Source organism: Vollenhovia emeryi, unplaced genomic scaffold, assembly GCF_000949405.1.
Source record: "Vollenhovia emeryi isolate VEMERY1.0 unplaced genomic scaffold, V.emery_V1.0 DF939183.1, whole genome shotgun sequence".
Lineage (NCBI taxonomy): Eukaryota > Metazoa > Arthropoda > Insecta > Hymenoptera > Formicidae > Vollenhovia > Vollenhovia emeryi.
The window spans coordinates 840,900-855,240 of record NW_011967183.1 but is presented as its reverse complement, the minus strand read 5'-3'; the positions used below and the strand labels follow the sequence as shown (position 1 = coordinate 855,240).

The 14,341-nt window shown below is 38.7% G+C and overlaps 3 protein-coding genes across 5 annotated transcripts in view; 1 reads left to right on the top strand and 2 right to left on the bottom strand.

Moving 5' to 3' along the window:
• Positions 1 to 1,274: 1,274 nt before the first annotated feature.
• On the bottom strand, positions 1,275 to 4,609 carry LOC105562821 (aspartate aminotransferase, mitochondrial). The gene is made up of 8 exons (XM_012013913.1): positions 4,380 to 4,609; positions 3,516 to 3,672; positions 3,303 to 3,431; positions 3,015 to 3,236; positions 2,548 to 2,704; positions 2,299 to 2,397; positions 1,878 to 2,194; positions 1,275 to 1,748 (listed from the first exon to the last, which is right to left on the bottom strand). The coding sequence occupies exons 1-8, from the start codon at positions 4,460 to 4,462 to the stop codon at positions 1,626 to 1,628; spliced, it is 1,287 nt and encodes a 428-aa protein (XP_011869303.1). The 5' UTR covers positions 4,463 to 4,609; the 3' UTR covers positions 1,275 to 1,625.
• LOC105562822 (THO complex subunit 6 homolog) lies at positions 4,596 to 6,838 on the top strand. 3 transcript variants are annotated; one of them, XM_012013915.1, is made up of 6 exons: positions 4,596 to 4,678; positions 4,975 to 5,266; positions 5,378 to 5,605; positions 5,744 to 5,911; positions 5,992 to 6,154; positions 6,285 to 6,838. In XM_012013915.1, exons 2-6 carry the CDS (start codon positions 5,139 to 5,141, stop codon positions 6,603 to 6,605), a joined length of 1,008 nt encoding a protein of 335 aa, XP_011869305.1. In that variant the 5' UTR covers positions 4,596 to 4,678; positions 4,975 to 5,138; the 3' UTR covers positions 6,606 to 6,838. The 3 variants fall into 3 exon arrangements, with proteins under 3 accessions (XP_011869305.1, XP_011869306.1, XP_011869304.1); XM_012013916.1 differs by having other exon boundaries at positions 4,646 to 4,724; XM_012013914.1 differs by lacking the exon at positions 4,596 to 4,678 and having other exon boundaries at positions 4,820 to 5,266.
• A 175-nt stretch (positions 6,839 to 7,013) lies between these two features.
• The window catches only part of LOC105562823, a 17,647-nt gene continuing 10,319 nt past the window's right edge, over positions 7,014 to 14,341 (bottom strand). Inside the window, exons 2-7 of the mRNA XM_012013917.1 lie at positions 11,700 to 11,827; positions 9,526 to 9,778; positions 8,785 to 8,963; positions 8,400 to 8,669; positions 7,873 to 8,146; positions 7,014 to 7,723 (exon numbers count right to left, since the gene is read on the bottom strand). Of these exons, the coding sequence (XP_011869307.1) occupies positions 7,368 to 7,723; positions 7,873 to 8,146; positions 8,400 to 8,669; positions 8,785 to 8,963; positions 9,526 to 9,778; positions 11,700 to 11,827 (1,460 nt within the window). The 3' untranslated portion in view covers positions 7,014 to 7,367. The remainder of the gene's footprint in view (positions 7,724 to 7,872; positions 8,147 to 8,399; positions 8,670 to 8,784; positions 8,964 to 9,525; positions 9,779 to 11,699; positions 11,828 to 14,341) is intronic.

Below are 14,341 nucleotides of genomic sequence, written 5' to 3'. Positions count from 1 at the left end.
GGAATTCCGAGAATTTCAAATCGCGAAAATCGGGAATCTCGAAAACTCACAAAGTATCAGTAGAACATGATCTGCAAAGACGTTAAACCGCGAAACTCAGAACTGTCGAAAACTGGTAAAGTATCAGGAAAACATGATTTCTAGAGAAATGTTCTCTACAAAAATGAGATTTATATCAGGTATCTTTTCTGATGTATAAAAATATAAAGCATAAAATATTGTTAAATATTTATTTCTCAATGATTTTATCTTCAACCTGCAATTTTTTATGTATCGAATGATTCAAAATTAATCGATATAAAGAACACAATATATTATACAAATTAGGAGTATACATTATATATATTAAAAACTGCATTTTCCTTAAATATAATTTAAGTTGTAGGACGCAAAAAATAAGAGTAATAAAATATTAACATGATCTTTATATATTAAACTCTTTCAAATATAAACTTTATAAGAAACCTATAGTTTCTCCGATAAGGTTCTTCAGACACCTAATAGCGAGGATATTTATATATAACAAAATACAGTGTGAAATTGTTTTTTAATTATCCTTCATTCCAAGTTACTTATTTTTCCTTAAATTAAATTTGTGTGCTATCTCACATTCCTTTCTCACTACTCAGGGCGGCGTACCATGGAGCGGAATACGCGGAAGCAGAATCAGCGGATCGCCCTCACATTTTATTTGAAAATGGTGTAATCATGTTTTTCTTCTTATTAATAATTAATTTCCACTTATCTTTTTCTTCCTAAAGGTTCAGTCAATTAATCTTAGTAAGTGTTCGTCGTATCAATTGATTATTACAAAGTACAATAATTTCTATATTATTATTACAAATTTTCGATCTTTTCCTGGGGCAATAATGGTGTGGCGACCTTAGGCGCCCCTACGGTCTGCAAATAACTAATAAAAAACAAACTTTTTAGTTTCACATGATCATGTCAAAATGAGAAAGAATTAGACATGTTTGTTCTGTATTATTCAAATACAATTAAGAATTGCAAAGAGAACTCAGAATAGAGGAAATGTTTGATCCCGATGATTTTAGAATGAAACTGAGATTTAAACGCTAGATATAAAAGATTGAGCGTACTACAAACAAGCGCTTTCTACTGGAATCTAATGTACACAGTTGCAACAAATGTTCAACATTCAAATATTTGCAACTCGCACTGCTCACACTCGCATGATACAAATTATATAAAATACAATAATTACTTCATCTCCATACAGCACAGATATATAATGTAAAAATATTTTTTCAAAAAAATATCAAAATGTATATATTTTATTATTACTTATTGTTAATATTAAATTATCAAAAATATTATGTAAGAGTAAAAATAACTTGACAAAATTCTCTAGCCTATGATATACATAAGTGGATATTTGGTATATTTAACAAATCATGAATGTATTGGAAAACTTTCAGGAATATCCACTTCATATCCGTGCTGTGTGGGTTCCTATTTATTTTTCCATAATCTTGATTAGACGTTACTTTCAATCACCTAATTCGTATACAATAAAATAGATAGTGGGCGCTATATGTTATTACTGAATATTGACAAGGCGGTTTCGGGTGAATGACAGTATTTTGCCAATCATGTAAAGGAAGTTACTTAGTAACTTCGTGCATTGCTTGCGCCAGATATTCTACGTTCTTCGACGTTACGCCAGCCATGGAGATACGGCCATCCTTGGTTAGGTAAATGCTGAAGTCTTTTGTAAGTCTTTCCACCTGATAAAAAGTCAACAATAATCAAGAGAAATTTGATAATTGAGCATAATTATTTTTCATTGTCTTATTTAAAAATGTAAAAATCACTATCTAAGTATATTTAAATATCAATATAGAAAAAACAGTCACCTCGTTTGGCTTTAGACCAGTGTAACAGAACATTCCAATTTGATTCGTGATATGAGACCAATCACGGGTGCTGCCGTTCTTCTTCAGATTGTCGCGCAGCTTTGTGCGAACTGAAATAATGCGATCGGCCATACCCTTCACATCGCGTAACCACTCCTTTCGCAGTTCAGGATCGCTGAGGATCTCATTAACTAGACGGGCTCCGTTAATCGGTGGGTTTGAGTACATCGGCCTAATCAGAATCTTCAATTGTGATAGAGTGCGTGCAGCCTCGTCTTTACTAGAGGTCACTAGACTGAACGTTCCAATGCGTTCACCTGAAGAAATAAAAGAGAGAAATTAATAGATACATTAATGCTTTTCACTTATATACAGAAGTTTTACTTATACACATGAACATAGTATTTTTATTTGTACGCACCATAAAGACCCATATTCTTTGCAAAGGATTGAGCTAAGGCAATTTTGTGGCCTTCCTTAATGAAGTGTCTGACTGCGTGAGCGTCTCTCGTAAGATCTCCTATAGAAAAATGGATAGTAAAAAAACATGTTAGATCAAGTATTAAAATTGTAAAACTTGTTAGATTATAAGGCTAACATTATAGGTATATTACATTTATTATAATTAATAAACGTTAATAAAAAAATAACAGATTATATTTAGAAATACCTGAGGCAAAGCCTTGATATGCCATATCAAAGAATGGAAACAGATTTTTCTTCTTAATCAGAACAGACAATTCTGCCCATTGTTCCGGTTTGGGGTCAACACCGGTGGGATTGTGAGCACATGCATGTAGAAGGATAATTGATCTCTCAGGAATGTTCTATTCACAGATAACGTCATTAGTGTGATAAATATTAATTCCTTAAAAATTATAATGTTAATCCACGTGATGCAGTATTGATTTTATGAGCATTGTCTTGTAAATTTTTATGCCCACAAGTGTAATTATTATTTATGCCTGTTAAAAATCATATTATTAATATTTAGAAAACACTTTTGTATTAGTACACAAATTAATTGTAATTTTTAATAATACGATGCAAAATTCTGTGACTAATGTTTGGATATTTTTCGCCAATACGTGCACGAACGTTTAAAGTAGTTATCTTTGTTAAAAATTTTGTACTAACGGATATGTCTTCCACTAATCCTTTAAAATCTAGACCACATGTTTTTGGATCGTAATAGCGATAGGACTTGACTGTAAGCCCAGCAAGTTTAAACAGAGGAATGTGATTTCCCCACGTAGGAGTTGGTAGATAAATGTCCTTATTTCCAGGAAAATGATGAGACAGGAATTGTGCTCCAACAAACAGAGAACCAGTACCAGAAATGCCTTGGACCGTTGCATTCTGAAAGGAAAAATCTTTGTTAAGAGAAAGAGCTTTTATACACATTATTCTTATCGAAATACTCACCAATCCATTCGCGACAACTTCATTTCCATCCCCGAGAGCCAGATTAATACTTTGATGACAAAACTCGAGATTGCCAGCGATTGTGGAGTATTCCTTATCCATTTCTTTCATTCGTATTTTCTCTTCTGCCTGTTGTGAAATAATTCAAAATACCTTATATAGTATATTATGTAACACATTCTTCTCTTCGATTGATCGATCTTATTTACTAACCTTACGAACACTCGGAAGAACATATGGTTTGCCATTGTCATCCCTATAAGCACCAGCACCCAAATTGATTTTTTTCGAATTCTGGTCTTTCTTGTAAGCTTCGGTGACCCCCAGAATGGCATCCGGTGGTCCCATTTCAACATGAGACCACCATGAGCTGTCAAGAATTTTTTTTTAAATAAATTACAGTTATCTTTGATTTCTTATCAGAAAGATAAAATGTTATCTTTCAAAAACAGACTGTTAATCAACAACAGGTGTGGCTAATTAAGCACAAATGAAATTTATTACTACTGCAATAAAAATTCGATAGCGATAAAAGTCCAAAAATGTAATCTTACCAAAGATAATTAATGTTTAAATACCAGAAATGTATTCTTCACGTTCTGATTTTTATTCTTTCTTTATTGTACACATATAAAATGAAGCAGATATATTTGCAGACTTTTGCGATTAATTAGGTGCCAATTAATTTAATTATTGTATCCTCTGTGCTGGGATTTTCGACACCCGTTTCTATATAACTTGGCGACTGTACTCTCGCAGAGCCTTGATTAAAACAATTAGGACTACAAGGGGTCTATCCAGACCAACTTGCACAGGTGCGCAAGCATACGCATACAAAAATTGATCGGTCCATTTCCTTGCACGTGCATTTACGGCCCAATCAGATTCCTTACGCATATGTTGGTGCGTTACGCAAGCTTGTCCGGCTAAGACCCTTAATGATCGAAATTCCGATCTCTCGACGGAGATAACGACGGCATCGCGTTTCAATTGAGGAGGAGAGCGAAGTGCAGCAGCTGGGCAACTTCGCCAAGGTCGAAAGGTCATTCGCGCGCTTCAAACGGACGGACGTCTCACCTAGATAATCTCGCGGCCATCGATAGCGGATTGCTCTTGAAGAAATTTGCGGTTGTCACGAGCAGCCTCGTAGCGTGTGCCATTTGGAGTACGATCCTTCGCGTTTCTCTCGCCTCCTGAGCGTCGAGCCTAACCTCGGTTGAAATTGGACTCCCGACTCGACTGGACCGTTGCCGACACACACTGCCGACTCGGGCTGACTGGAAATGGTCCTATGATCCGCGAGACTCTGACGACGACCGGCGCCGGTCACATGATCGACGCGTTCTACGGTCTGCGGTAGAATCGCGCGGAACACGGTGAGGTTATCGCATCCGCGTTATCAACGATTACGTCCAAGTGGAGGTCTCGTTTTCTCTACAATTACCCCCTCGCGTGTATAAACGCGCCGTTTACAGTCGCGTCAGTCGCGTGACGTTGCGATGTGACCGGGCGATCGAGCTTAGATAACGAGGACTCGGTGTTGTTCCGACATTCAAATTCGTGGATTCGCGTTTGCCGAGTTTCTCTGTCGCAACGCGAAAGACTCGTGTAATTGAACTTTTCTGAAAGCCTCAATCTCGTCGCGTTGAAATATTTCCTTTTCAATTTTCAGAAACGGCGGGTTTCTCGCGTAAAGGCATTTTCCTAACCTGGTCTAACCTAAAAGTACTTGAGTGGTAAACATCAGAGAGTTGACTGAACAACTTTTAAAACTGGAAGTGCTTGAAATGATTGAATGATTAGAAGGGAGAACGACCGAGTGTGCGTCTGTACGTGATGGCGGGGAAGATAATAGAGCCGACCGACAAGAAGTTGCTTTACAACACCGTGCTGTCGCAGACGTTTTCGCCCGATGGAAATCACCTTCTGGCCGGCAATCTCTACGGGGACGTTTCAGTATTCGAGTAAGGAAATGTTTCAGCGAGAAATTTGGTCGGTACTTTCCGGACAGATCTCGTAAACTACCGATTCTTCAGGTCAATTGCTCACTTTCTAATTGCTGAATTTTCAAACAGCCTGTCGAGGGTCTTGGGACCCAACAAGGTGGAGGAGAATGAGTTACAAGGACCTAATTACCGCTTCGCCGCGCATCCCGATCAGGAGGTCGCGTGCATGCTCTCCGTGGAGAATTTCCTTCTGACGGGAACGCGCGGTGAGATATCAGGATGGGACTGGAAGATGATTACGTCGAATAAGGCTCCCAAGAGTAAAGTTTGCTGGAATGTACAAATTCCTGCTAATAAGTGAGTGAGAGTGAGAGGATATAATTTAAGTAGAATGTATTGATATGTTGAAAATTATTTAATTGGAATTGTAAAGTTTACACATATGTATCTGCATATTTAGGACATAGTATAGAGCGTGTATGTATCTCTTTTCAGAGACAGTTATGATAAGCCAGACATCAATTACATGGTATATTCAAAAGTGAATAATTTATTGTACGTTGGCTGCGGTGATAATAACATTTACGTCATAAATATAGAAGACAGAAAGATTCTGAGAAGCATGCAGGGCCACACCGATTACATACACTGCCTCGCCATAATGTAATTGCCTGACAGATATATTGCACAAAAGTACATAGCACGCCGGCTATTTTCAGAATTTACATTTTTGTAAATTTCAGGGACAATCAGCTTGCGTCCTGTAGCGAGGATGGTTCTGTGAGATTGTGGGATTTGCGCAAGAAAGAGAATACTAATATATTAACGCCCCATTTAGTGGACAAAGTTGCTCGACCAAGATTTGGAAAGTGGATTGGCGCTGTTGATTTCACCGAAGACTGGTTGGTAAGTGACAATAACACATTTATTTGTAATTTAAAGAGAAGAGGGAGAAGCGCGAAAATAAAACAGGGATAGAGAATTGCACCTAAATTAATATTTTCTTGACTGCACACTGATGATTCCTGTATTACAGCTGTGTGGCGGCGGGCCTAGTTTATCATTGTGGCATATGCGAACGATGGAGGTAGCGACAATTTTCGATCTGGCCGATCAGGGAATCCACGTAGCAGAGATCTACGAGGAACGCGTGATTGCTGGCGGCGCGACCGATCATGTTCATCACATGACGTATCAAGGAGAAGTTCTGGCCAAAGTTCCCACTTCGAATCTCACCGTCTACAGTGTGGTACACCAGGAAACGCCACACAAGGTACTCAGCGTAGCCGGTTCCTCTAACTGCATCGACATCAGTACAAACTTTAATTACCGCGAAATGACGCTCAAATTTGCATAATTATTTAAACACTGCGTGTTATTACAAAGTGGAAATTTAATTTTCTAACAAGGATTTTGATCCTTTTTCAAATTTGGATGGATGAAATGGACATAATTAATTTGCCACATTTCCAATATTTTAAATAAATATATTAATTAATTAAGTATACAATTGTATTATATATATACGATACGATTCTTCTTTTGTACAAATATACAAGCGATATTTGCGTGATCAGATACGAAGAGAGATACGCATGTATTAGTCTTTATAATTACACTTTTAACACTGCTTTTTTTTCTTCTGCTGAAATAAAAATGAACAAAATTAAAGAATTAAAAATTATAATGAAAAGTAACGAAGAATCATTAATACAAATCATACATAACGTATCCATTCTACGCTTACACAATTACATGACAAATATGAAATAGGAGCAGCGTAAAAGTGGTTAAGACAGTCAATGTTCATATATATTCTTTTTTTCATCTTTCATCTATAAATTAAAAAATTACAATTAACATTTCTTTAATATATAAATACTGATTTTGTGGTATCACATTTGTGAAAGAACCTTTTTACTTCCAATACAATTGTTATTCCAAAAATGGGACCAAAGTTCTTTGTATCGCAATTACGTTAATTAATTCGAATCTACTCGAGTAATTTGGCAGTATTCTAGGTAATATCGCTTCTAGAGTGCGACATGACTTCTTCACAAAAACTTTCATAAACGAGAGAGATTATCCTGTAAACGAGTATCCCTCCGATTGGAAAGAGTCAGAGGAAGCCGTGACCGGCAATGACCGCGGGGATAAATCCCTCCCTGCCATCCCTGGAGCGCACCCAGAACCAATCGTTCGTGTGATCGCTCAACAGGGCAACCACATCGCCTTTCGAAACTGTCAGGGCATTTGCGGCACGCGCCTCGTAGTCATTTCGGATCACCAGAAGCGTATGTCGTGAGCCTTTGGTGCGTGCGTTCGCCGCTGCCCTCAGGTACAATCGATCGACACTGCGTTCGCCGCATGCCGACACCGCGTCTCTTGGTCCCCGTCTCATTCTGCTGCTGCGCCCCCGACTCGCCCCGCACTCGGACCTGGTGTCACGCAGCTTCTCCATGTCCGTCATGTTTCCTGAAGAAAACGAAAGAACCAATTAGAAAAATTGGAAATGTGAAGGTGAAAGTTTTTAAGGAAACATGTACTTCACGTCTAGTTGATAGAAAATCCTGAACAAAATTAAACAAAGAATACGCGCAAATTAAAATCCAAATTTTGCTCACCTAATGGCCGGGGAAAAACATCAGTGGAGTCTTCCCAGCATGGTCCTCGCGTAGATTGCGGCAAGATGCCCAAGGGCAAACAAGCGGCGTAGCCGACGTACCCCTCTTGTCCGTGAGGCGTTTGCACGTATAACCAGGTTTGGTTCTTGAAGACGGCGTTCACGACTGTGCCCAGAGGAAGAGCCATCTCGTCTTGTACGCCGCCTTGAGTTTGATATAATACCGATGGAAAAGACAGGACAACTGGAATGTTTGCTGGCCTCTCTATGGACGCCTAAGATTACAATTGGAAATTTTATATCTCTTACAAAATGTTCTAAAAGCGTAAAACCAAAGAGACACTCTCTGGAGTTATTATTTTATTATTTTATTAATATATGTGTAGTATGAAAAACTTCATATCGTTGATATAACGCTTAAAAATTAGAAGCGATATATCGATTAGTAAATCTTTATAAAATATTTTATTACAATAGCAAAATTTGATAATGAGATAAGATAGAAAATAAATAAGAGATGTGAAGCACCTTGGTCAGAAACGCATCGAGATCAGCGATCTCATAGCCGAATCTACTTGGCAATCTCGGTTTGTGCGAACGTTTGGTCCGCCTATGCCGATGCTTTTCTCGTCCATTTGGTGTCGACGTTGATTCGCGAGACACTAGGGAAGGCTCGGATATGGCTCTCTTCACTTTCTCCTTTTCTTTCGTATCTTTGAGACCGATAAATTCTTTGTCAAAGTGCTTCTCCTGAGGACTATCCGACTGCTTCTCACCGAATGTCTCTTTACCAGTAGTCTTTGAAAAGAACATTTGAAAGCAATGAAACATACTCGAAAATAATAAACTTAAAATAATAGAAGAGTTTATTTGTGAGAGAAAAGTTTATATTCCAGATTGGGGAAAGGATTACCTTTTCGATTCTTTCGATCTTCTGGAGCCTGTGCAAAATCTTTTTCTCGCGCTTCTCGACGCTCTCCTTGTTCTCGATATTTTCCTTGCTAGCAGCGTCTTTCTCCTTGACACTTTTAATACTTCTTTTCGAAGATCTCTTGCTGCTTCGCGAAAAAGTATCTCGATCATTGTTTGTACCTGTTAAGAGAAATATTTGCACAACTTTATTAGCATATACGTATAAGCTCAGTGAGAAATGATTCGTCGATCGATGTCGAAACGATGTCAAATCGACTGCAATTGACGGTGTCGATGTCGATTCGGTATCGTTTCGACATCGATCGACGAATCATTTCTCGCTGAGAAGATAACACATGATATTCTTGCACTTTTATGTTTAAAAGACTTGATATTAAATGTTTAAACGACTTTCTTATTGATATGGTCCCCGATTGGAAAATGTTTCAAATATTGTGTAATCATTGCATCATCGAAAAGGAAGAAATTTCACAATCATTGCATTAAGGTGATTCGCCAAAACGCAGCGGCTTTGTAAGAATAAAATTTCTAAATGGTATTTATCAAAAAATTGATAATCGCAATTTAGGGGATAAATAATGCACAATTATTTCGACATTTAGAAGCAAAATTGCCCAGCAACACAGTTACCAGTATAATAAATGGGGGCTGTCGATATCATTGTACTGTCCGAAGATAAATATGAAGAATAACGAATATTAAAAAAATATATATTGTTCACCTCCGCTGCCATTAATGGTCGAATAGCTGCTGGAACCCAAGTTAGATTGTTGTTGGCCGCGCAAGACCCAAGTAAGCGAGATTCTGGGGCGTAACAGGGCGCTCGATCGTTGCCCCATGCTCGTCGTCGACGCGACGTACGTTGGGGAAGGTGTCGGCGCTCTCGAGAGTGACGGCGATCGCGAGTCACCCGTCACGACCTGCAACGGGCAGTCCGCCACCAGGTCCACCGTCTGCATCGAACGGCCATGCTCCTGGAAAATATTATACATTCCCCGTCAGATCAAAATTTAATAACGGAAACCCCATCACGACATATTAACGCTCATTACAAAGTTACAAATCGTTTTTTTATTAATTAAAATTAAAACGCAACATACGGCCAATGAAGATTATCGATTCAAGTGCGTTCTCTTTTATTTGAGTTTGTTTCTAGCCGTATTGATCTTCTAAAGAAGACAGGTGCCATAGAATTTCTTTTCCTAGTCATTTTAAACGTTCGATGTGGTCTCTTTCAATATTTTCCGATTAAGTAATTATTAATCAGAAAGTTCTTCAATGTCGCCAGCGGTAATTAACAACGTCAGTGTTTCCTTGACCATACCTGACATTTTTAATAATACAGAAAATTTGTTGCAAAAAAACCCTGGCTGAGGTAATATTTTTTACAATAAATTTTCTGTATTATCAAAAACGCCAGGTATGGTCAAGGAAACACTGACGTTGCGAATAATTATTACTCGTGGGACGCGTAATGCCATGTAATGTCGCGTGATATTTCTCTATTGATACCGCGTCGCATCCCTGCATTTCTGGAGCACAACTAGCCGCTCGGAACGAAGCAAGCAGGAAGCTGTGATACGTCCCCTTTATATTATATTTGTAAGATCCTTTAAGAAAGACGTTCTTACGGAATAAATGCTTTCCTTATGCAATTTATTTACTTATCAAATTAATAAAATTCGTATGGCTCAAATGTGATAAACACAAGTGTGAAAGGAATAAAGGACTAACAGCCGTGACAGGGTGTTAGTGTCTAAATATTTTATTCTAAATTCATTGCGAAAAAATATCCCCTCAGTCAGGGTTTGAACTTGAACATGGACGTATTTACTTATATTTTTTTACTGGATTTCTAGATTTGTTTAAAAAACGCTGCATAGTTTAACGAGTAAATTAAAGATACAGTACAGAATATTTCAATATGCGGAATAATTCAAGTCCAAAATAACACGACAGAGGGAATATTCGGGTATTATACATTAATATTTAAAGAAAAAGAAAATTTAAATTGCATAATATCAAAAAAGGAGATAAAAACATATTCGACCATCGAGTCAGATTTCGGCGAGCCGGAAGGGGGTCCGGATAATTTGTACTTGGATTCTCATCCCTCCCGCCGTTAGTGGAGAAGCCGTCTCTTCCCGTTCACGCAGAAAGTGGATTATTAATGCGTCTCATGGGCGTTCAATTAACCCGCGCGGCGAGTCGCCGGGATGAATTATTTGGCGGGGTTCGCGCGGGGTCCCGGCTCGTGCTTTACCGCACCATTGGAAATTTACGCCTCTCTCTCTCTTGCGCGCGAATAAATGACCGCGGCAATATCTAAGCGTACCTTAATTTTAAGCTGATACTAATTTTTATTATACCATATACATATGTATAATGCACAGCTCACGTGGAGTTTTTTAATTGTATGTAGGCGCGTTGCATGCGTTTTAATTTAGAAGAGCATTCGCCCGGCAAGCGGGAGGTCTCAGACTCGAATCCTGGTCCTAGACCTAGCCCGTTATTTTTCTCGCCAAAATGAATAAGAGGCGCGAAGATACACCCCTATTTATTACTACGGAGTTAAGAATTACAGCTAAACAATCAGGCTGATTTAAAGGGTACATCGGTTCATTGGCTAAACATTGGCTATAAGAAAATTAAAAACTTATAGAAAGTCGAGAAGAGAAGTCACCATCAGCATTGACTAATGCACTGTACTGTTAGGGATATCAATATGTATATTCCCAACAAGGAATTATAAGTACTTCTCTCCTCGACTTTCTATAAGTTTCTAATTTGCTTATACATAGAGAAAAGAGAAAGAAAAAGTTGAGATATAATCGCTTAACATCTTCATGATACTTTCATCGCGAGTATGAGTAAACAATTCTGTATCATCGGTACCTTGAAGATTCTATCGTTGACCGACGAGGCTGGGGCAGCGGGATCTTCCCTTGAGATAGCTACAGCCTCCGTTTCCTCCAATTGACGGTCGATCTCGCTGCTCCAGGAATGTCGCCTCTTCAGATCTCCTAAAATAAAGAAACACAAGATTTAGATTTTAAAATTAATTTAAAAAAATAGATAGTAAGAGTAAAAATGTTAAGAATTGAATGAAGTAGGAAACGTAAACTTTTGTATGAACAATATCAACATGTGAATTTTTTAAGTATTTTTTCACTAGTTAGTTTTTGAGAACATTGTATGCAAGGAAACTTTTCGAACTTAATTACACTTTCATTTTTACAACGGCATACACACAATTATGTACACTTATCCCTCGATTTACGCAGTTTGTACAGAAAACTTTTATACAGAAAACAAAATTTAAATTATATAGGAACGTCGCCCTTTTTAGCATAGTAACAACCTTCATGGTAACTGATATTGATCGACCACTTCGACATTTTTGTATCAGAATTTTCCTCTTAAAATTTTCTAAAGAATCTGTGATTAAAAGGATATCCGGTGGTTGTAGTACACCCTGTATATCACGGGCTTTTCTCTTACATATTTTTTGTATTAGCAGATTTATTCATGCGATTCTTAACCGCACAGAAGGCCATATGGAACGAATACTCCGCATAAGTTGAGGGACGAGTGTACGAATATATAAGGGGATCGAAAGAGTTAAAAAATTATCTATATACAATTTTGTTTATTTCTTATTTAAAAAATTTGTTTATTTGATTTAAAAAAAAACGTTTTACGTAAAAGTTAAGATACCTCATTACTTGCCTTTTCCATAAACTTAGATAAAATACGCCGTAATAATAGGAATGCAAAGTATCGCAGAAATTTGATGGATCGATTTTCGATCGACCAACAATAATTTCTATGTATTGTGATTTGCGTGCCTCGACTTGGCGTTCCTCTCAAAGCCGAGGATCTCGAGAAAACATTTCGGGGCCTTACACGCACGGGGATAATGGACGAGAGAATGAGCTCGCTGCTTAAACACAGTATTCGAGTCCCGTGACTTATGGGATTCGATCGGACGTGGCGTACCGTAGGGCCCGTAGGGGGGACCCCAACCTACGAATTTGCTCGTTTACTCGCATCGGCGGAATGCCACGGCGATGCGATGGAAGACCCGTTCCTTCATGGGAAACGAGCGGGCAATCGCGGACGCCGCGCGCCAAGATTTATCGATCTCGCGCGATCCCAAAGTCGATTACGTCAGTTGGATCCACGATCGAGCGAGAATATGACGAGTAAGAATCCGCGGGCAGGAATACCGCGATACTCCGAAGCTGTCTGGGATTACAGCATTGCGTTACAGCGTGAAATCAAAGCACGTTGTTAAATTAATGTCTGTGATTTAATAATATTGAGTCATGTAACATTTATACTTTCTAATATTTCAGATCGATATCAAATTAATGTAAAATTAATAAATTAACGCAGGTACGACACGTGTTTCGGCCGCGATGCACTTGTGCACTTCCGGACGATGGTGTCGGACCCGATTTGCACGCACGTGATCGACAAGCACGTGTGCTGCTAAAAGGTTGTCAGTGACACGCGCGTAACTTTTAATGCAGGGACAAACGTCGCAAAGTGCTTTACGGAAGGGTATAACTGCTTTTTCTAACAACTTACTATGCGTTCTTTGCGCGAAAATTAATTCTCCAATAAGATTTCATTCGTAACATTATTTTAGAAGTGAAACTCTGACAATTAAAAAATTAGGAAGATTACAACAATAATCTGCCAATTTCTGGCATCAACGTCAAGTCTTTCTGAAGTAAACGCACTTAGAGGATCAATTCTCTAGAGAGATATGCATGATGTGTTTACCCAGCTTCTCTCAATCTCACGAGACTGCCAATAGATCACGCAAGATCAGCGAGGACTTATTTCGCGATCCGTAATGAACTTTCTCGTAAACGTGACGTTCAATCCGATCCACGATAAATCCTCGTTATCCCCGAGCCCGTCGCTATCTGCCGAGCTCTTATCGAGTTTCTTCGACGCGGTCGAGAGACACGAGAGCGACTCTCCGTGTCTACCGTGAACGAATGTCGTTTGCGGCAGATGACGTCTGTGTATCAGTCGGCGAGAGAAAAAAGCCGCCGGGCGAGAGGGGAACGAGAGTTAGATGCGCCGTGCGGCCGCTTCCGCTTCTTTGGCTCGGCGATGATCGCGGAAATTCATTAACATTTAGCCACTAATCACCGCGCGATTAACCACGTTATCGTCCACATCACTTGGCATGTCGCCATCTGACGTTATCGCTGCCATTGGCCTCGATACCTACGACGAAAATATCAAGCGATTACATTTTAACATTTTTATTTCTATGCAGATGTGTACGTATATTTTTTTATCCTTGTTGTGCCTTTACATTTTATCAGGACAGCGTGGAAATCGTGAGGGATTCGCAAAACTCATTAAATTCACCGAACTCATTAAGATCAATGTTCACATCACGTCGGAAATCTTGCGACGTCATCAACAGCTTTTAATAATTAATTGTTACATATTTCATCTATTAGATATTTAGCGAGTCAACATCTCATTGATATTTTATGCTTGCTCTTCAC